This window comes from Chionomys nivalis, chromosome 5 (genome assembly GCF_950005125.1).
Source record: "Chionomys nivalis chromosome 5, mChiNiv1.1, whole genome shotgun sequence".
Classification (NCBI taxonomy): Eukaryota; Metazoa; Chordata; class Mammalia; order Rodentia; family Cricetidae; genus Chionomys; species Chionomys nivalis.
In genome coordinates this window covers 27,081,189-27,104,931 of record NC_080090.1, presented here as the reverse complement: position 1 = coordinate 27,104,931, position 23,743 = coordinate 27,081,189, and the positions used below count along the sequence as shown (strand labels likewise).

Below are 23,743 nucleotides of genomic sequence, written 5' to 3'. Positions count from 1 at the left end.
TCTGTTCTGGTTTGGAACATATAAGTACCAGGAGCCCATGTCCCACCACACCAAACCCACATGTACCCAATCTTCCCAATCAAAAGCTTCCCTTGACAACTTGGGGTGGGCAATACCGTGAGCTTTTTTAGACTCGGATATATCTTTAGACTTAGATATTCTTAAGATACCTGTGGCTTTTATAATCAGACATCCCAAAAATTCAGAGTTATAATTGCAATCAACTAACCAGTTAATTCTGTCTGACACACACACACACTCTCATATATATAGGAATAATAACATGATATGAATATATACATATATGTGTATATATATACATATATATATATATATATATATATATGTAGAGAGAGAGAGAGTTGCAATCAAACATCATATTCAGTCCCACCTAAAAAGAAGCATATGGGATTCATGATGTGGTCATGACTCCATTAATACCACGGTGATTAGAGTGAAGCTGGATGATGACGGGCTCTCACATGGCCAGTTTCTAAACAATGATGCAAGTGAGAAGAGAATGGTTTCCACAGCGCTGAGCTAACCAACATTTGCAGAGGTCTCTGATGCTATGTTCTAACTCTGAGGAGAGGGGCAGAGATTGCTGCTGTGGGCGGCACTGTGCATTTCCGTGCACATTCAAGTGTGCTGCGAAGAAAATGGCCTACGCATTCTCAACCCAGAAGGCTGTGTTCCTCTTAATACCCATATCTTCTTTAAAATGAACTAAAGGCTCACAAATCTAAGTGGCTGTCATTCTTGCAGCACATTCTAAGTAGCCCAGAATGACAAGTAATGGCACCTTTCCTCTCAACAGCTCTCTAGAATCCACAAGAGATACCATCAATGGACTGGAGCCTCTTTCTTCTTTACTTTTTTCTTCCTTTTTGCATCATGGTGGATCTAGTCTGCTCAAGGCAATCATCCCTTTGCGCACATTATCTTTCTATGCTGAGACAGGGTCTCACTAAGTTGCCTGCATCGGCCTTAACTTGCAGAGCTCAGTCAAGACTTCTCCTGCAGAGCCTGGCTGTCCTCTGGGAGACGGTCCTCATTATTTTCTGGAGGGTACACTAAGCAACCTCCTTATGAGGACCTGTTTTCACAACACAGACCATGAGCTATCTTGGGTTGGCCTCAGGCCACTCTTGAAGAAAGTCAAAACAATGCTATTAGGTATGACTCATATGCTAAAAAATGGAGAAAAATCTTAGCTGTTTCCATTTATGCAGAAAGGTGTTGAGTAGCTTTTTTGGATACTGCATTTTGGCAACATAGTTGGGAGATAAATCCTAATGAAGTGGATTTTCAGAGATCTTGTATCTGATTTGTTCTATCAAAACAGATTTCCAGTAAGTGGATCTAGAGTATGAATTTTCATTATAATGGATTTCAAACTGTGTGGAGTTAAAGAAAAACTTCCAAAATACTGATAGATTTCCAATTAAATAAATATAGGCATTTATATATGTGTGTGTATATATATATATATACATATATGAATTTACATATAAGAAGATAGCAGAAACTGATTTCTTCTTTATCACTGAATCACTGTGCATCAAGATACTGGCTTGCAGCTATGCAAACAGCCTCCTTAACACTGTGAACTGAATGGTTTTCTAATGCAAACTGCTGCAAGGCGTCGTCGCTATAGAGCTGAAGAAATGCAGGAAAGGATGTCCCTCTTACCAGTGGCCTGAGCTCAGGGTGCGTCAAGATGTATCCGTTATTTGTGATGGCGAAGGCATAACCGTGAATTCCTAGCTGTAAGAGGGAACCAAAAGAAACCTTCATTAGCTCACTCCCCGGCGGAGCCACAAAGCACAAAGCAGCCCGACTTGAGTAATTCACAGTTTAAATTTGGCATTCATAACCCTTATCAGCACAATATTTCATTAAAATGAATGCAAGGCGCTGATCCTTGACATTTGCTTGAAAGGCGAACCTGTCACACGGAAGCTCAGCAAACAGCACAATCTGAAATGTCATAGCCTTATACTGGCATCCTATGGCATTATTTTTATTTATTTAAACAGAACAATTACTTTTTAGAAAAAATAACGGAGTCATGGATATTTCTAGACAGGGTAGCCTGTCCAAGCAAGCAGAACGTTTGCGGTTGGGGCATTTTCTCCCTTATCAAGATAAGGAAAATGACCCTCATCCCACCTCGCTCCCTGGTTTCCTATAGCGCCTCACCCACCGGAGCCATTTCTAAGCCCGCTGTCCTGCTCCGTTCCTTCCATAGTCCTTGAAGTGGAAGTGTCCCTAGCAGTCCTATGCGGGGCAGCCAGTCCCTCTGTAGCCTATCATTTTGATGGTGGCTGCCAAGCTTTTCCACACATCCTTCCATCCACACAAAGCCTGGACCATCCGCGATGCAGAGCCTCAGTTACGGTTGTGTTTTCTGACTACATGGGACTATGGGAAATAGTTTGAGTGCAATGAAATGTTTTATTAGCTTTAAAAAGTATGTAATCAAATTTAACACTGCACTTATTTAAATAATAATCCCAGCTTTTTGACAATATTTCTATTACACACTTGACTGCACCCATTGGCTACAATAAATTTACCTACAAATCATTCATGTATTAAAATGGCCTCTGGCGTAAAATGCATACTGATCTCTCTCCCTTCCTCCCTCCCTCCCTCCTTCTCTCTCTCTCTCTCTCTCTCTCAAGAAAGATATTGTAATCCACTTTGACAGAACAGTGGGGGGGAGAGAGAGAGAGAGAGAGAGAGAGAGAGAGAGAGAGAGAGAGAGAGAGAGGAGAGAAACAATTCTCTATTTTCTGTCCGAGGGATCACTTCACAGTTCTGAACCCTTATTTATTCCTCCTTCAAATTCCCTGCCACTCACAGTCTTGAATATGATACTATTAAACGATCCAGACAACGAGGTTTACAAACCAGGAGTGACCCTGTCTGCTTGTTAGATTAACGTCAAGGTGATGTGAAATGAACTTCAGAGAATTACCACCAGCAATTAAAAGTTTCCGTTGCATTACATAAAGCAAGTACGCCTGTGGTCGTCAAGGGCAACAGACGTTTCTCCCAGTCTTACCTTGCACAGCAAGCCTTAATAACATTCTACTTGACTCTAATGATAAAAGTATATTTCATTATGCCGGGAAAGATAAACCCAAGATTTCCTATCCTTTGAGATGTCTATCGTCTCTTTCATCTTGCCTCTTGGAAGAATGTCAGACAGTCAACACTGCATTAATTATCGTTATTAAGTCCTGGTTTAATATGGGCTGGAAGGGTCAGGAAGGACTCTGGGAGATTGACTTCTTCCATTAAAGGCAAGAATGGGGTTTGCCTGGAAATTCAAACTCAGCATCAGACCAAACAAATGGTATTTTATAGTCAGCTAATGCAGCCAGTGTCTTCCAACCCAGCTGACTTTGCCTCTCCCTCTGCTGTGGGTCTTGAGAGAAGGTCTGTCTCCCTGTTCTGCTCTACCCTGGCATAGATCTTTATAACTGAGAGTCGTCATCTATGAGGGTATGATTGAGAGGCACAGCATCGATTATTAAAAGTCTGCCTCTCTCCATCAGGTACAAGAGACATGAGGGCAAAAGTCAGGTTAAAATGACCAGAGGGGTGGATGGGAGGGGGAACAGGTAGGGAACACGAGGAAAGAAGGAATATGAGAAGAGCAGGAGGAGGAAGAGGAGGATGAAGAGAAGGAAGAAGAGAAATCAGCACAAGCTAAGCCTCCTTCGTGTTTCCTCCCTGGGAAAGCAATGGACCTGGCCTTTCCAGACCAGCATCCTCTCACTGGCGACCTGTTGTCTCTGTTGCCTATTGCCCACTTCTGCCTCAACCCTCTAGATGCTAACGCTCCCCTCTCGCCAACCATTAGACGATACCACTATTCTCCACGCTGCCTGGCAGCCTCCCGACAGCCCGAGTCTACACGAGTCTCACTTTTGGGTCTCCTCCGTTGCCAGGCCCCACCCCTCCTTTCCTTACTCCTTTGTTATTTCTCAGGCAGGCCCTGGCTCTCCTTCAGACCCTGTCACCAGGGAGGGGGTCCTGCCCACCTTCACTCTACTCTCCATTTACGAACTTCAGCAACCCTGTCTTTTGTCACCGTAGCTCTGCTTCCCTGAGCTCTTACACAGGAGACAGTCCACATATCCAATGGTGGCTCTTTGAGTTCTTTCTCTTCTTGCTTTCTGGGTAGGTGGCACTAGGAACTCCCAGACTCCGATCTCCCACAGTTAGATACCAAAGCATCTCCTTGGCATGTTCTTTTTACCCACAATCCTCCAAACCAAATAATCATGACATGTTTTCTCCATGACATTCCTCAGATGCAAGCCTGCCTCTTCGTACTGTCATTGTTATATTGCTTCAGTTTCCAAAAACGGTCCTAGCCGACCTCTAGGCCTCAAAGGCAGAGCAGTGTGAAAGGCAATTCCGGTAACGTCCCGTGGAGGACGCGGAGAATCCCGTTTGTGTACGAGAGGGGCTTCCTGAGTCTGTCAGGCCTTCCTGGGGCTGGCCCGACCTAAGTATCCGCACTGCCTCCTTCACCTGCTGCCCCCCAATAGACTTGGCACAGCAATCCCCGACAGTGCTCTTTCCTACCCAGACCTTTCCACAGGTGCCAGCCTCGCACAGCCTCTTCAGGAAATCTCTTTACCTGTTATGCTCTGGCCTCCCAACCATCTTCCGTGCATTTTCTGACTCCGTTCTTGCTTTCCTCTTTACCATTTCATTTTTACTAACCACAAAAATATTTTCATTCCTACCTTCAAACAAATAAAAAGGCCACCTGTACTTTCTGGCTTCTCCAACCCTCCCTAGGTCTCCTTCCTTCCTCTGTCTTACTTTAGAAAGCACCCAGGCCTGAACCTCTTCTGGGAACGGAACCTCTTTGTTGGAAAGGGCTCCTGCACAAATCCTGGGCTTCTGCAGCCCTCAGCACCATGTCAGGCATGCGTCGGGCCCTCACTTAAATCTGTCTGCACTTTAGGAACTTACCACTTTATTCAAACACTATCTTGATGATCTTGAAAAACAGAACCAAAGTAAACAGTAAAAAATGAGCCAAAAAGAAGCTAATGGGCTTCAGCATACACAGCCAGCCCTTCTCAACCCTGTGCCTAACTTTTCCTGACAGTCGGAAACTACTGGGTTAAAACTCCTTCCCAGGAGAACACCCCGAGAAAACTACATTTGAATTTCCTGTGTACTGGTTGGTGACTCTCAGGGACCATCTGATACAATTACAAGGAGAGAGATTGTGGAGTCTCCAAATGTAGCCTGTAGATGGATCTCTCTGAGAATCAAAACTTCATTAAATGACAATGGACAATGTTTGCTTTTGGCCAAAAATCAATATGCTGACGAAATCTCTAACTCTCGTTTCATCTGAAACACAGCCAGTATCCCTGTCCATTTGCATGCTCAATTCCGTGGAGAAACAGGGAACAGATTGGACCCAGAACCTTCCAGCACAAGGAGCTGCCAAACAGGCCCTGGCTCCACAGCTCACTCCCCTGCTCTTCTGGAGGCCAGGAGCTGTGCAGACCCCTGTCCCTGGGAGAGTAGTGAGTCCCTTCCAAGCCGAGAGCCTTCAGGCTAATGAAGTGAACCCAATTATAAATGGCTCGTTATGGTAACAGAGGCCATGGTGTCTGGAAATTATTGCTGGGGTGTCTGGGATTCTTAATAAAAATTATAGGAAGTCTGACGGCTTGGGGGAAAATGTATGAAGCTTAGGGAGAAGGAGCAATCCTTGGGAAAATCCCCAGAGCTAAGAGCTGATGCATCCTTATACAGTATTACTCAGGAGGGCCACTGGGCCCCGGATCCTCCTCACACAGCGTTACCTAGGGTGGACACTGGACCCTGAATCCCTGGGAACAGTCCCACAGCTAAGAGCTGACACACCTTTACACGGTGTTACTCAGGAGGTCCACTGGGCCCCGGATCCTCCTCACACAGTGTTACCCAGGTGGGCCACTGGGCCCTGGATCCTTCTCCCTAAAGTCTTTTTTTTCCTGCTGCCCCTAACTCCACCTGGGTGACAAGCATACTTTCCCCAAAGCTCTTTGTGAGAATGGAGGTGGGGCAGATGTCTTAGGTCACCATGTACCAGACCTCTGTCTCCAGTTCTTCCACCAGGCTCAGGGAGAGCACGGAACACATCCTCCAGAGATGCTGGTTTGCTCCCTACTACTGACCTTCCTCTACTCTCTTGTCTCACTGGGTTCTGTTGAGGTTGAAAAGGTAACAATGCATATAGAGTATTTTGGATGACACCAAACACACGGCAAGAACAATAAATATACTATTTTTCATTATTTCTATGACTTTATGATTTTAACTCTGTCTTAGCTATCATGATACTTGCTCTCACCATTGTTAATGACATTGGGGTCTTAGAGGCTAACACCATGGCTTTTCCACTTGCCAGCTACAAAACATGCCAAACTGTTGACGCTTTCTGTGGACCAATTTCTTTTGTTATAAGGTTGGGGAGAAAGGTGCCTACCTATTAACACATCTTAGCCTAGTTCCCAGTAGAAGAAATTCTGAGAAACTGACATCAAAGGTAATGGTTGACATTCTATAGCCAACCCTTTCTTCCTTGACTCATTTGGTGCATATCAAGCAGTAACCAGTGCTTGGATCTCTACACCTCCTCACTGAAACCAGAACTTGAAATTGATTTGAAACACTACAAGTGGATGCCTTCCTTAAACAGTGGGCCCTGGTTATAAATGTCAGGGGATTTCAACAAAAGCCGACTCTCTTCAGGCTAGGAAGCCTTTCTCTTCCCATTCTTGGCTTTCATTTTCTGAGGTTCTATCATTTATATTACTTGATTATATGGGGGCTAGATCATTGCTCTGGAAACATAGCCCAAGTTCTGGGAATCTTGGTGGGAAAAGGTGGCTGTCTCCTTCCAACATCCATGGAGTTCTTCCTGCTTTCTTGTTTCACCAGAAGGTCAGCAAGGCCAATCAAGGCCTGAGCCAGCATCAGCCAATCAGATAAGGAAGCTATGCAAAGAGTCCTACAGTCAGTAACAGTAGATTCCGGGCCTGGCCTCATTCTTAATAAAATCAGAGGGAGCCTTTGCCAACCAGAGCAAGCTCAAAGCTAGTTGAGTGGGCCAGCTAGTCCACCTGGGACTGGGGAGAAGAGAAAGGATGAAGCTCTCGCAGTGGGTAGAGCCCTATGCCCAGTGGGCCACCAAAACCTTCAGTGTACCCCAGGTTTTCCTCACTCAGGGGCCCCTGGGACAATTCTACGTGCCTAAATAGACTGGGCCTTGAGAGAGCTATGCCCCTCCCCCACTCATTGATTTGTTCCCCTCTCCACTAGCAAATGAGGGTGTTTTCTTCATGAGAATTCAATGAGCCTCTGCACCCTCTTTTTAAAGGCCAGATGATCATGTCAACACTGGAAGGAAAATACAAGGACCTATTCAAAAGCCATGGTTTCACAGGAGGTCTTTATACTGAGGTTAGAGGAGGCAGAAGGGAACGATCTGTTTAAAGTAAGAAACACCCATCGAGGAGCAGTGCAGACAATAGACTATGGTGGTGGTCAGGAGAGCTCTGCCTACAGAGCAGGCAGAGTCTCAAGCCAGACCACTGAGGAATCAAGGCTTCGTGTCCTCCTGTGGCACTGACCAGAGTGAACTAGTGCCTTACCTTGTATTTGGGGATGGTCTTCAGAAGTTCCTTCACTGGGACATCTGTGCCAACCACACCCAGAAGAATGCCCTTTGATCTCTGTAGAAAAGAGACATTAAGAAGAGTACAATAGATTACCGTCTGATGCCTTCTCTGAGACCACGAGCTCAGATCGCCACAGGCTTCTTGTTTGTTTCACCTTCCGCTCAGATTATAACTAGTCAACAAAGGAGCACCTCTGTTCTAATAGCAACACACCATGCTCTTCTCGTGTGTCCCTTCCTTCTGAAAACTGAGACAGGAGCCTGGGCGTTTCATGGCCAAGGACTCTGCTTATAAACCAGGTTCAAGCAAACCTTTTTGTAGGAGAGATACAGTGGCAACTCTTTTCTGCCACACGCACCACTGTCTGGCACCCACCAAGCAGATGCCTAATGGCCAAAGAGAGACACATTTTCTTTTAGCGGTCTTGTGGAACCAGGGTCCCCATTTCCAGGGCAGGTGGCCGCTGGGATTTGCTGGAACTTTCAGTAAGAGAAAGGCCATCGGGAAGAGCGTATGAATTGCTGCTGTCTGTTGCTTTGTGGTCTTGTTTGCGGTGTGAATGGGGTTACAGCAAACCCCCATTCACTCATAACTTCAGAATCCAGTGCATTCGGAACATTGGGTCTTGGCAGATATCGTAGCTCAAGACCTCCTGAAGAGCCCTCTTCGACTCAGAGTGACACTTCAGCACAGTGACTGGTCTCTTTAGAAAGAGAGAAGACGGCAGTGCAGAGGCAACAACTGAGGGGACAACTCCAGACAGTGGACTGTGGACTGATGCTGCCATGGGTCAAGGGATGTTGGGCTCCGTAATCAGAAATAACAAGGACATATTCTTCCCTTGTTTCTTTGGAGGCACTCTGGCTCTGTCAACATCTTGATTTCACACTCTCAAGATTCGAACTGTTTGGGAAAGCGCCCCACTTTGCAGTGCTCTCGTGCCTTGCTCCAAGAAATTAAACGAAGATCACCGAGGAGAGGTGTGGCCACTGTAATCAAGAGCTGTCTGCAAATTTTCCTTCTCTGATCACTGAGTATTTTAGAGAGGGACTACAGATGCTAAGAACTCTGCCCATCCCTCTCTTACATCTGCTCACTAGCCCTCACATGAAGGTGAGATAAGAGGGAAAAACTCACAGACAGTATCCTTGGGCAGAGAAAGAAGTCACCAGAAGGCTTACAGAGAATAGATACAGATATCCGAGGAACAGCCTTCCCAGAACCAGGTCGGAGGCACGGCAGATACTCACGGTTTCGTTCTGCTTACTAAACACAGGCATGGCCACTGTGGTCATCAGCACGAGGCCTTGGTCATCAGCCAGCTGGGGGAGAGAGGGAAGGCGGTTACTGGGTGTGCCAACGACGCCTCAGTGCAGAGGCCTCCTGTTGACCTTTGTCCTTTCTAGCCAAAGGCTACTGGGAAAGAGCCCTTGGGACCCTTTGGCGGGGAGGGAGCACACTATCTCTCTACCTGCTCTGCAGGCTGACAGTCCCAAGCCTCAGCTGGAACCCACCCATCAGTCACTGCAGCTGATATGTTCCTGTTCCGCTATTTTGCCTCAGAGGAACCTCATTTGGATTTCAGGGGTTTGTTTTATTACAACATAGCAACTTCACTGTTTGACTCCCCAGGCATCTGTGCCCAGTGTGTGTTCTAATGACACTTCCAATAATGCGGGATCAGAAACATCAGACATTAGTCGCCTCATAAAGTGTCCTTAGGGGCTGGGGAAGCAGAACCCAGAAGCTCCTACTCTCCCCAAGGCAAGCAGGCCCGTCAAGCCCCTTCACCTCTTCAGATCCCTGAATGCTAGTCCCAAATGGAAAGCACAGGAATGAAAAGATAGCTTCAGCGTACGACTCTGGAAATTGCCACGAGGAAGCTAATTGCTGTTTCTGAAGGAACTGCTCCTGAAACGGGACGCAAGCCTGCTGTGTTTTCAGCTGCATCAGACACTTTGAGACCTCTGGGTACATCTGCTTCTCATACCGTGCTTGGGAGGCACACAGGCAGGAACAGCTCTCCTGTCCCAGTAACAAGGGAGGAAACAGAGTCTCAGAGCCCAGTAACAGGCTCTGGTTCGAGACAAACCTAGCTCTGACTCTCAGCTTTGAGTTTCTTAGCTGCACAGTCAGGCCATGATGGTGTCCTGTGAAATCACGGTCATTACCACTACCGTGAGGATAAGATGGAACAGGGCCCAGCGTGGTCCTCTGGGCACAGAGGCACTCCAGGGGCGCTGGATTCCTTTCTCTGCCCTAGGGTCATACAGCAAGATTACACAAAATTAAAAGAGAGCAAAGACTTAATGCGTCACAGTTGCTTGTGCAAGTCAGATGGGAGAGATCCTTTCTGTTTGGCATCTTCCTTGAGCACCCACTGTGGAGCACTCCTAGGCCTGGGCTCCACCATCCTTAGTCCATAGCAGTTGTTGGTGTTTTTCTCACTTGTCCATGGCTGTAGCCATGGAGGAATTAGGTGCTCTTCCATCCTGCTTCTTTCTTAGAAAGAGGCCACCTAAGGAGACAATTCTAGAATCGAAGTGATTGACAGCGACACGGTGTTTTAGTCTTTTAGGCAAAACATCTTAGTTCATCTTTTCTTCTGTTGTTTTTGTTTGTTTGTTTTGTTTTGAGAAAGGGCCTTCTATAGCCCAGGCTGTACTTAAACTCCTGATCCTTTTGCCTTTACTTATGAAGTACTGGCATTACTGTTTTTACCACAACACTGCACTTCCACACTTAGTCAGTACTCAGAAAGTTACATACGTATCATGTCTACTGTTGAGGTTCCTATGACCTCCCTGCTTCCAGTATGATGCCCAAGATAACAGCGCTCCAGAGCTTGTCATAAATGCAAAACTTCAGGCACCGTTCTAGAGTTTCTAAATAGGAATCCTTATTTTGATAATCAGTGTACATGAAGCCAAGGAATATTATTACAGGGGCAGCTTTCCCACTGCACCCCATTAACAATCTTAGAGCAGTAGAAAATACCTAGCAGAAGTGCAGGGAACGTGCTAATCTTGCATCTACTTAGAAATGAGCCTGTGATCCTCTGTGAAAAAAGAGACAAAAGTGTCACGGTCTTTAAGGATCAGAAAACCTATGGTATCTTCCTGGCTAGCTGTGTGTCTGTCCACTTGTTAGCTCAACCGCTGTTCTGGATGACGGCTGAGAAAATCTGTAACTCTGATTCAACAGGCAGACTATGAATACAGCAGATACAATTTGGTGGCCTTCATACAAGCAGGTTTTAAGAGAATAGACACCCTGTGCAAGGAAGAAGGAATTCTCTTTTCAATTTGACTTTGAACTCAACATTGAAACATCAACCCTTCCGGGAATTTCCAGTTCACCAATCTGCTTCACAGGTTCGGATTTATTAGAATTTATATTCTTTAATATAAAACACTTCAAATAAAAGTGTATGTATGCGTATATATTTATATGCTCACATGCACACACACACACGTAGGCTGTCTTTATATGCTTATATACATATACACATACACATGCTTTCTCTATATGGGCTTTCTTACTGTCCTGTCTCTTCCAAGACTTCTGACTAATCGTCATGTTACTATTACTCAATTAACTTGCTGGGCATTAAAATAAATAAAAAAAGTATCCTTTAATATTTATAAGCAAATTGTACTAGCTCGAGACAATGTTGACAGCTCTTGTTGTGCCAAGAATCAAGTCAGCCAGTGTACGCAGTATCGTAATTGTTTATGGAAACATAGTTTCAATTTCTACTAAAAATACTTGAAGTATACCATGGTGGCTGGTGGAGGCTCAAAGGCAGACCCCAGTCCACAGTAAGGAGCTCTCTCAGCATCACAAATCCCATTTCCCAGCTCCTTGATTAATCCTTGCTGCTATACAGAAAAACCAATTTGAGCTGATCCATAACCATGGGTAATTTCCACTTTGCAACTCAAATCCAAATTTCAGGCCATGCCAACATGGATCACGGCGAAACCAAAACACACCACTGGCAGTCATGAGAAATGAAGCTTTCCCCCTGCAACCAGTAAGAGCCAGTTATAAATCGCTGGTGATTGTCCAGGCACAAATGCAAGACCAGGGGAAATGGCCTTCCGAATGTTAAGCCAGAATGTGGCGTCAGCTTCACCCAGGACCAAAAAAAAAAAAAAAAAAAAAAAAAAAAAATCCTTATCCTATTACATTTGTACTAAAACCACTCATTTGTAACCAGCCTCAGGTAAACAAAAGAAATGCAGTAAATCCAGGCAGGCCAGGGTTCACATGTGGGACTATAATCTTGTGTACTCTTCTGCTAAGGGTTGTGACCAGAGTTCCAACCTGCAGGCTTCCTGTGGAACCCAGATCCTCTTATGGCCGTGAGAACCAGCAGGAACCCAGAAACAGCACGTGTACAATATTGTGACCCTCACCTGCCCTCCGTCAGTCCTATCTCCCCAGTTTGGCCTCTGTGCCTCCACAACATTGCATGGAGGAGAAAATCAATCGGCAGGTTTGTTTGCACCACACGTACTTTATGACGAAAAGGCAACCTGTGCGCCTGTCACAGGAAACAGCAGCCTGGGGCAAGAGGTTTTCATCCAGACCTCCAAGCAGAAATTATGCAGCCAACCACGGTCAGAAGCGTCTGTCTCCGACTCACTAGGGGTTGCTGGCTTTTCTGCGGCCTCCAACCTGTAGCTGCTGCTGAGGCAACACCAGGGCCTAAGATTCATACTCAAGGCTTCCAAGAAAAACGCAGACACAGAATCAACATTCATTTTCCAAGGCATAGAAGTAGAAGATGGGGGTCACCATGGTCCATCTGGGCAAAATCCCATTAAGTCCAAGCAGGAATCCTAAAGTGAACTGCTGTTCAGTTACACTTGTCCAGGCTTTGAACAGCCCCTGAACTGCTTGCTTATGGTGTTCTCTTGTGTAATAAGTGTATATTATTCCATATCCTTCATTTCCTATGCTACATAATGGGGACCGTTCTGGTATCAAAGGAAATGATGGCTAGTAATGCCGAACATCTGGTTTATAAAACACAAACTTGCTCAACAGATTGACTGCTTCCTGTCAGCTCCCGACTTAGCCATGCGTGTATCTCTAGGAGTGTGCTCTCAGATTCATGTGTGAGGTCTGTGCCGCTGTGCCAGGCCTCTAGTCCTGGTGCTTTGTGAGCTTCCGTGGGGAGCACAGGGCAGGAATGTGGTCTGTCCCTAGGGTGTGGCCTCAATAGCACAAGACAACCAGATCCCCTGCTCACTGCTGGCCTTCTCACCGCCAGTCACTGTTTTCCTTCAGAACTTATTTAGGCCTCGGCTGTATGCCAAGTTCTCTGTCGTGTGTTAGGAAGAGAACTAGGGACAAGACTGGGGTGTCTCCCTTCCAGGAACCCCTGGTGCACTTAGGCAGACAGAAAACCTAATGAGGCAGAGGGAGAAGGTCTCGGAAGGGCTGGCATGCTGGGTCTCCCGGAGTGAGAAAAGAGACCAGTCATCGTCTTCTGCTCTAGCCTGGGTTTGAGTGGGCACCTTGTATTTATTGGAATATTCAGAACGCCTCCTGATAGCTGGCTTAACAAGCAGAAAGCAGTCAGTCCCCTGCCTTGCTCCAATTCTTCCGTAGTAAATTATTGATAAGTGAAACAGTACCAGGGAAGAGGTTTGGAAGCTTCTGGGCACTTTCCTTCTTTCCCACAGACCTCACCCCTTCTCCTTCCTTAGATAAATCCTTTTGCCCTCCAGCCACAAGGTTTCCTGGCAGCCGATGCCTCCCACCCTGCTCATATGGCTAGGGAGCCAATCAGACAGTTTCTTGTGTGTATGCATATGCCATGTAAGCCATAAGGTTAGCTTATAATTAGGCACAAGATTTGATCTGGATTCTCTGGGATATCTCAAGCTGGGGCAAAGATGATCTTTCTGGTGGGTGGTTATAAGAAGCCAAGTTTGGCACTCATGTCCCCTCATCCTAGATAGAAAATTAGACCAAAAAAAAAAAAAAAAAAAAAAAAAAACCACCCAGAGAGAAGGAAAGGAACATGGAAGAGAGGAAGGACAGGAGGGAGAGAGGAGAGGAGAGAAGAGGAGGGGGAGGGAGAGACAGGGAGGGAATGCTCAAGGGATTAAGTGAGAAGGGATGGGAAGGACACTGCTCTAGATGGCTTCGTCCCTGGCGACTCCTCTACAATGGGATGTTGTCATTAGGATTTTATGAAAACAGCTTCACGATGAACAAGAGCTTGGCTGCTTTGAGATCTCCAGTAAGAAGAAGCAATCTTGGGAGTCTCCTCTGGCCAAGCAGCACAGAGAGGCAAGAATCTGCAGGGGAAGAGGGCAGGCCTGGAGTGGGTGTCAGTGTGTGTGGTGGCCCAAGAGGACTTAGAACAGTGGTGGCTACTGAGCAGCGGCTGCTTTGGAAGGACATCTGTCTGCTTTGCCCTTTTTCCATCTCCATTCAGAAGGAACTGATGAGGCCAGTGGCAGGATACTGTTTCTCCTGCAGCTGGATGCCCTGGGGATGGTGCCAAGCCCCAGGGAGGAGGTGAGCTGGGCACTCAAGTGAGTTAAGGGCAGTATGCTTGGCAGCCCATTCGAGGACTGCCAGGTGAGTGCAGCAGAGTCTCCTGGCAGATCTGCTCAGCCCTGGAGGCTGAGACTGAACGGGGAGGTTGTGCACAATGGCAAACTCTGCAGGGAAGACTGGCTCTCTGCCAAGGGAAAGGCTAATTCACTTACTCTCTACCAATATAGTATTTCTTCTATATTTCACTCCTCCGTTCCTCTGCTTCACTTACTGAAGTTGATCAACACACTGACTATATTAACGGAGTGTATGGTATAAATTCATAATACTACCATACATAGATATTTTATACAGAAGGATAATGCTTAAGAACAGAGCCACTTTTCTGCTGTTTCAGCATCCACAATTAATAGCACTCAGCACTCTGTAAAAGGACACTGTTGCCATCTAGCGGTAGTCTATGTGAATTGCAGGCACACTGCCCAGGGAGATTAAAAAGCCATTTGCAAAGTATGAGCTTTTCCAGTAAAAACACATTTCAAAGGCAGCCGCTGTTATTTAATACCTACCTAGATGAAGCACAAGCTGCGTTAACTATTAGTTCTGTCAAAGACTTCTGCCTTGACAGGAAGGGAATAGTACTTAGAGGTAGAAAAATACAGCTGTGTGCATCTCTGAATACCAAGTGAGGCATTTTGAATGGGAAATAACTGCCTATTTATTGGTGTGGAGGTGGGAAATGCAACCAGGGATCCCAGAAAAAGTCAAGTCCCTTAGACTCACTTTCTCAAGTGCATCTTGAACAGGAGGGAGCTATCTTTTCCCCATTCTTTCTGTAAGCCCAGGGAGTCTTTGAGTACATGGGACTTCCCGGAGGCCACGTTGTGGGTGGTACATAATGATGGGACTTGTGAACGGGGGCCCAAACATGTGTCACCCAAAGTCTCCATTTGACCCTCCACAGAAAGTTCCCAAGAGTCGCTAAAATGCTTCCTGGACAAGTCACAGCACTAGAAGAACAGAGAAGCAGGCTCAGCAAAGGTGGGCAAGAGCAGGTGGTGCAGCTGACACTTCATGGTGAAACATCTGGACCTATCCATCTCTATCCTTAAACAAGCTCTCTGTACGTCTGTTGCCTGCCACTGCTACCAAATATGTTCTACTACCTTCTGTTAGCACAACACGTTGGCACAACTATCTTTATATCAAACTGGGATCTGGGAGAGGAATCTAGCAGGGACACACGAGTTTCGTAGAATGTGTTTAGTGCAGAAATGACCCTGGTGAGGACAGGGACAGCCTTCAGTTGGCCAAGGCTTTCAAAGTCCTTTCACGGGTGGCAAAGAAGACAGGGTCAGACAGCTTGTTTGTCTGATGCCAACACTGGCTCAGGCTGTAGGCTTTAGTCTCATAACCTTTGATTTCCTCTGATTGTTTAATAGAGGTCAGCTTTGACATGCTTTCTATGAATGTGAATACCTAAATGTTGATTAATTAACATTCGACTTAGGATCTAAAAAGCCCCTTGGAAATGGGAAAGGGAAGGAATGGCTGGTCTTACTAGTAGCTCACAAAGACTCTCTTCCCCGTGGTGGAGGAAGGTAATGTATAGATACACACATATTCTGATGACGTGGGGGGCATTTAGAGTGGTATGGCAGTAGACTATAAATATATATTTATAGATAACTAAAAATATTTTTTTCTGGACATTTTTGTTCTAATTCCAGAACCCAAGTAAGTCCTTTCAAAGCTCTTTCAAAGCCTAAATGACCATCTCACAGAGAGTCTAGATAAATCCAGACATTCAGAAAATCAACCAGCAGAAGCATACATGTAGCGGGAAACTATGTATCTAAATTATGAAACCTGCACAGCAGCGATGCCTGTATGTTGTGCAGATACAGGCACTCATAAAAGAACGTTTGCATAGATAAGGAGAACACAAATGTCAGCAGAAATCAGAGATTACAATCCAAGTAGGATCTGCAGAAATTTATCTAATGAAGGAGTTTTTGCAAAGGTGCAAATGTAATGCACGGTTCCCCGGAGGATCAGCACAGGTCCAGGGAGCAGGTGCTAGGAATTAGGGGGGCACTCCTGCACCAGAAAGAGAGGTTCGTGGGGCAGCTGTGAAAACTGAGGCAGAAGGGCTGTACTCCCAGGGCTACGACTAAGAGCCAGGACTCCCCACAGGAAGATATTCACAGCAGAGCTGCCAATGAGAGCCATCGCGTTCCACAGAAGAACAGTCCACCGTGGCACACCCTTCAGTTTTGATGACATTTCATACCATCAAAAACGGCTCTTCAAATAAAAAAAAATAAAACTCCTAAGTGGATATTATAACAATTTCTAATCTTTAATCTGAATGGTGAGTATACATATTTTTTTGATTTCCTTTCTGTGTGACTGAAAGTTGGAATAGCAAGGAGACTTTCCCTAAAGCCTCCTCTAGAGAGAACACTGCATAAGTAAACCACTTAGCGACATATACCTGCAGTGAAGATTAATGCTGCCAAAATAAAAATGCATTATTTCAAACAATTTTAAGTCCTAAGCCCTGCGTTTAAATCCCTTTCTATACAAAGATAAAAATAATCCGTTATAGCAACCTTGGAAACACACTGATACTGAAAATGCCACCAGAACAGTTTTCATAGCCTAGGTTAAACACACTGCGGTCTTCATGAGTATTTACAGCTAGAAGCGAAGAGAGGCAAACCTTTCCTTTCTTGAAAAAGAGCTGATTCCGTGCAGGCAGCACAAAGCATCCATTTATGACTCCCTCTGGAAGAGCACCTTCTCCTTAAAAAACTAGGCAGATTATGAACACCCAACACTGTTTAGATTCTGGCTGTACAGGGCACTTTCCAACGTTGTTGCAAGATGCCTGAATCCTAAATAACACAAGGCTCTTGCAAAATGAAAGTGGAAGAATACGAAGTAAATACGAAATAAGTAAACTTTAAGCAAAGTTTCCTCTTACTCTGCCCTTGATTGTCTTGGTAAATTATAGTCTTTCAGCCCATAAGAGTGATACTTAAATGTTAATTTGCTTTTGTCTAAGACAGTTTCTGGTTTATTTCTTTGAAATGAGTCACTGTTGCTTGCATGGGAGATGCTGAATCGCGATGAGCCTTTGCTTTAGACGACATTGTCTAAATACAAAAGGAAGCACAGGACTCTCTTTGAACTTGAGCTGCATCGTGTATAAACTGGATGGCCGAAGTTGTTTGTTTTCTTTCTCTTTTTAACAACCTAAAGACAACTTTGTGAATGATAATGCTGAATGAGAGTTGGAACAGCTTTAAGAAAAATCTAGAATCACTCTGGTAAAAAAAAAAAAAATAGCTATTATTTAGGAAAATGTCGATGCTGTTTCTCTTTCCCAGTGATTCTAAGATAAAAGCCATTAAGCAGGGAATATAGTTTATAAGCAAACATTTCAATAGCATCAGCATGCTGTCTTTGACCAGGAACACATCTATAAATAAATCCATGGACAAGAGAACACTACTGATTAGCATCTGATTAACATATCTGAGAGCTGTCTTGGAGGCTGCTTTGTTTGTTAATTAGGAGTGACCTGCTTATTTCCAGAGTGCCCAGGAATGACAATAGGAATGACCATGGAGCACTGGATTTGGGCCAATGCTCATGGTGAGCCTGACACACAACCGACCCCCTGTTGTGGCCAAACATTCATAATTTCACAAACGTGGTTAAGACACCTCCCAAAGAGATGCCTGAAAACACAGCCAACAGTTGGAGCTGTGGGGCCCTGGGACAAAACCTTCCCCTTGTTTAAAGACCCCCTGAAACGTGGCTTCCTCCATAAAACCTTCCCTAACTAAGTGGAAATGGGAACCAGATGTCCTTAACTCCACTACAAAGATAATCATATTTACTCTACAACCAAAGATACCATCTAGGCCCAAATCTGTGCAAACTGTTAATACAGCTAAGTCTCTGAACACGATGGGCTGGAAGAGACACGGAAATTGTGTAGCACCAGTGAACTCAGAGCAGAAGGAAAAGAGCCTAGTTTTCCTCTAAGCTTTCAGAAGAGAGCCTAACACACAAAAGTGCTCAGCAAATGGTCCTTGAGGGAATCTGTCCCAACATCATCCTTTTGTTTACTTTGTACAGGAGGCTCAGAGAGGAAAGCAGCCCTGCAGAGGTAGTAGCAGAACTCAGACAAGATGCTGGTCTCCTTTGCTTCATTGCCTGTGTGTATCGTGTCTCCGTTAGTGTGGTTAGCCTGACAGTAAAGGACTCTCTGAGGAGCTTGGACCTATGAAGTTGCTGCTGCTGGAAGCCAACACTGCATGCTGCCGAGCCCATGCCATGGAAATAAGGAAAATGACTTCACTTCTAAAACCAACTTAGTTGAAAACTGTGACTTCAAACAAACAGACCCAAATCAACAGCCAAACTGGGTTTCAGTCTCTTGAATCAGCGTGTTTGTTATTCCTCCATTCTTCCACCCCTGCTTCCCCCGCCCCTGTTCCCATCAATCCATCCCACTATCTGGGCATGCCCACGCCCATGCTTTATATCCATGGGGTCCTAGATCTAACCCTCACATGGACCTTGAACACTGTCTGCACCCATTCAGCATATGAAAAAACTCAAAGCTAAAATAACCAGAAGGCAGCAGAGTGGAGGGTAAAGGCACAGACAGTTTCTGGAGATCAAGTACAAATCATTTCGCCCCCAGAATCCTTTGGTTAGGGGTGTTTAAAATGTCATGTTTTGCTTTCAGGAGCTTAGAACACAACAAAAGAGACAACTGATAAATCATTCTTAAAACAGAAAGAACCCTTAAGAGTTCTTGAAGTATAAAGCAGAATTACCAACAAGGCACCTAGCATAGGGCGTAGTACCCCTGCCATGTGCAGCTAACCCCATGAGGACCATCCCAGGATATGAAGAGATGCTTGCAGGTCCCTTCCAAACTCACTTATCGCTCCAGTGAGTTTGAACTTGGTCTCTCCATTTGAGTCACATAAGAAAAAAAAAATTGTTTTCTTTTGTCTCATAACAGAGCATGAGGGGTCTCAGAGCTAACCATGGCTCAGGAAATAACTGGTGTGGTTAAGGATAACTTATGCCTATTAAAGGAGATTGGGGTGATGGGCAATAGGGAGACCGTTGCTATGGAGGCAGGGAGCTGGGAAGAAAAGAGAACTGTTTCAGTGATACCCAGCCTCCAAATCACCAAATGCATTCCAGGCCTCGGCAGATAGGGGTGGGTGCAATCCAAGCAAAATCCCACGAGTCAGCAAGTGGTTCAAGTCTTTGAGTCATTTCTGGAAAAAGAAAATCCATAGCATGGCATTAATCTTTGCCTGACATTATTTTACCTCATGAAACTTGGTTGAGCTGTCTCCAAATCCTCCGAGTTAATTGGGAGGGATAAACATCTAGCTTTTGTTTTTGAACGTCACAGCAGGGCTTTAAAGAGTTGCACAACTGCCCAGTTCCCCGCCCCCCCCCCCGGGTCATTTCAGTTGAATCCCTTGGCTCGGTGTCTGCAGATCACCCATAGCCACTTTTGTTTCTCATGGGGGACAGGGCTACATAGATCCCCTCCCTAGGGGCCTGAGAAATGAATAAAATGACCAGGAAAATGATTGGGCAGCTAAACTCTGAGCAGACTTGATTGTCAGGTGGACTCTCGGTTTGTAATAAAACATGATGAATCACATCAATGAAAACTGATTTTATATAAAAATTATGCCAAAAGAAGTGGGTAGGCTATGCCAATGGGTAAGTAGTTGGTGCTTTCTCCGCAGTGACTGTGGCGTTGTTAGGTTTATATGTCATATAAGAAATACCCTCCTAGCCAGGTGGTGGTAGCACACACCTGTAATCCCAACACTTAGGAGGCAGAGGCAGGTGGATCTCTATGAGTTTGTGAGTTTCAGGCCAGCCTGGTTTACAGAGCTAGTGTCAGGCCAGGCTCCAATACTACACAGAGAAACACTGTTTCAAAAAACAAAACAAGAAGAAGAAGAAGAAGAAGAAGAAGAAGAAGAAGAAGAAGAAGAAGAAGAAGAAGAAGAAGAAGAAGAAGAAGAAGAAGAAGAAGAAGAAGAATCCTGTAAGGACTAGTGAAGGTAGGTTAATAATAGATCATATTTGAAAGTTTACATCAAATTAACCATTGAATGGTATTGATCTTGATTTACCTCCATATGAGAATGGTCTTTGTATATTCTCTCTCTGATGCAGCAAAGAAATATACTCCTTACTCAAGTCCATGTATTTTCAAGGTTTAGTTGTTTCATTAAGGCATTCCATGTAGCGATCCTTTAACTGGCACATCTTCCATGACTTGATCAACCAAAAAGCTGAGATTCATAAACCACTTTTCCAGCCAAAGCAACTGTGATTCTGATATCATGTGATTCTGAGTCTACGAGCGCACAGAAGGGACTTCAAACAGTAATCCAGTTATCTGAGTTGAGTTCAAATTTCACTTGAGACAACAGAAACAACTCTCAGAATTGCATCTGAGAGCATGGAAGTCAGAATCCTAGTCATCTGGAGATGTCCCATCAAACTTGCCCTATTGGTTGGTGATGGCACGACATTGCCATGATGTCCTAAGTCACAAAGTTAGTTTTTCTCCCCACTCTGCTTTCCTTTCTATGCAGAAGAAAGGGGTGGTCGCATTTCTGTGCAGATGTAAGCACAAGTCAAGTGAAACAGCTTTGCAGAAGGGCATTGTGCCTACTCAGATGCTCTTTGACTTTCAGAGGGAAAGGCAGTTTGTCTTGCTGACTAGAGGCAGCTCAGGGTGCTTTTCTCTTCACCTCTAGGAGGTCATAGTTCATCATGGGCTTGATGCAAATAAAGCATTAAACATTCACACTTCTTAAATAAATGGGAATTCTTCAAACTAGACTTTGACTTCTTTAGATACTTCCAAAACTTCCAAAAACCAAGCTGGGGATCAACATGTCTTGAGATATTACAGATTTTGAGATCAATTCTTGGTTTTTCAAGTGCATACTTACTAAGTTCTAGTGCTTATCTTCAAAAACATCACCAACTTACAGTGAACAAGGTAGGGTGTAACTGGAGTTATCTGCAATGCTACAAGTCCTGCAGAGGTCAACTATCGGCTTAACATCTAATGGAGCCCTTGAGGAGCTGGGCCCTGGGCAAGGGCTATCATACACCACAGAAAGTGCTAAGAGGGTTATTACCTCGTCCTATCCTAGTCTCACAATGAGAAAGATAGTGCAGCCTGGACCCAAGGAAAGATGTCTCAGGCCTTAACTGCAGCTCCCTCAGACTGGGAACTTGACTCTTGAAGCACAAGGTAGGGTGTCCACCTCTTCAGCAAGTGTTCACTTGTCTCATGGGGAGAGCAGAAAGAAGAATTACAATATCAGTTCGTTTTCCAAGCAAACTCAACTTTATTTCCACACCTCTCAGCCAAGTAGCTCTTCTCCAAACACAAGCAGCATAAGCCAGGTGTGTGGGAAACAGAGGGGGAGGGGAGGGGGAAGCGACCTGCGGAGTATAATCACACCCCTATCATTGTGAAGCATCCTGGGCTCAGCTCAGTCTTCCCCTAAGCATCCCCTGGGGACCAGGCCTTAGACTGACTGTCTTCATAAATAGTTACTCTTTCCAGCCAGAGGTAAATATTACTAACAAACTATAGCTAGAATTGTCCCACAGGAGACAACCAGACAACCACTGTTCATGACCCTTCCGAGTCTAGCTATCTCTACCATGAAACCCTGTATCTTCAGCTTGGGATTCCCATTGTTCCCATTTTTACTGAAGAAAGCTAAACTCAACAAATACTATGCTAAACTTTGTCAGTCTTATTATAATATATTATGAGCAATGCAGGAGATGGCGAGCTGCCTTGGTGGGTAAGAGAACTTGTTCTGCAAACATGAAGACGTGAGTTCACATCTCCAGCACGTGCATGTGCCCGTAACCCCTGCGTTTGGTGGGCAGAAACAGGAGGATTTGGGAATCAATCAGTCCAGGTTGATTAGCAACTCTGTCTCAAGAGAGTAGGCAGGTAGGGCAAGAAGAAGACCACCAGCATTTGCCTCTGGCCTCTGCGTGTTCTACATATACTCTCCCTGTCTCTCTCTCTCTCTCTCTCTCTCTCTCTCTCTCTCTCTCTCTCTCATATATATATATTACATCTGTCTATCGATCTATGTAACTATTATCAATCTATCTATCATCTATCTATCAACTATCTATCATCTACCTACCTACCCATCTGTCTATCTATCTATTTATCTATCTGTCATCTACGTATCTATCAACTATCTATCATCTATAATCTATCATCCATCAATCTTTCTATCTATCTTTCTATCTATCTATCTATCTATCTATCTATCTATCTATCTCACACACATACACATGCACATCACATACCCACACCAAAAAGTAAGACAGCTAGTGTATTAGTATGAATATAATTAGTACGCCATTAAAATAGTGTTTATTGTATAAGATGAAAAGCACACAAATATATTACTGGTAAGACAAATAAATCCTTGCTTTTCTGCCACCAGGAAATAGTCACTATTGACCTTTTAACCTAATTTTCAATGCTCTTACTATACCATCTTTGGGAAGTTTAATGACTTTGTAGCTATTTTCCTATTTTTTAAAAATGCTTAGGCTCTTCTTTTTCTTGTTTTAAGTAAAATTGCAAGTTATGGGCAAGTTTAAGTTAGAATCTGAAAAAATAGATTATTAGATCAGTATAAAATCTTTTGACCCACATTGACAATATTTGAATGTACAATGCTAAAATGCCTTTTAATGCTTATCTTTATTAAAACCCTGAATTTTCTATTTTGATTCTAAAGTAGTGCATAAACACCCCAGAGGCTCAAATAAATATGAAAATGGGTAAAGTCACAAGGAGACACATGATATAAGGTGTCTAACATTGACGAATAATTTATTTTCAATAAGAAATGCAAGTAGCAGCTGGGTGTGGAAGCACAGAAACGTAATTCTGGCTAGGCCATGATCAAGGCCAACCTGAACTAGAGATAAGATCCTGTCTCAAAAGAAAAGATGTTTAAAAGAGGCCTGGGTTGTAGTAAGCTCAGTGGTAAGAGGTTTGCCCAACTTCTCTAGGACCTTGGGTCGGGGTGGGGGAGAAGGTATGGCTGCTCTGGGTTTTTGTGGGGTTTAATTTTGTTTCTGGTTTCGATCTTGTTTGTTGGGGTTTTGGAAGAGCTCTCTAGGTTGGGAGGCCTAGAACTTGCAGCCACCCTTCTGTCTCAGCTCCTGGGTGTCCCGACTGCAGCAATAAGCGGCTGCGCCTGGTAACACAGACCAGGACATGGCCCCAGGGATGATGTCATCCAGACGCACTGGACTGTGAGGTTTGGGAAGCTCTCTTCTGCTTCGGTGGCCGCGCTGCCTGCATGGGCTATCGGACACACACACACAGAATGATGACAGGGAACAAAATATCAGTGACTATCAGGATTGAATAG

At 44.7% G+C, this 23,743-nt stretch overlaps 1 protein-coding gene across 2 annotated transcripts in view; it reads right to left on the bottom strand.

The window, feature by feature from the left end:
* Cacna2d3 (calcium voltage-gated channel auxiliary subunit alpha2delta 3) overlaps positions 1–23,743 on the bottom strand; it is an 840,411-nt gene that overhangs the window by 202,833 nt on the left and 613,835 nt on the right. For both annotated transcript variants that reach the window (XM_057770101.1, XM_057770100.1), the window contains 3 exons: positions 8,963–9,034; positions 7,686–7,766; positions 1,693–1,767 (listed from right to left, as the gene is read on the bottom strand). In XM_057770101.1, coding sequence (XP_057626084.1) covers positions 1,693–1,767; positions 7,686–7,766; positions 8,963–9,034 — 228 coding nt within the window. The remainder of the gene's footprint in view (positions 1–1,692; positions 1,768–7,685; positions 7,767–8,962; positions 9,035–23,743) is intronic.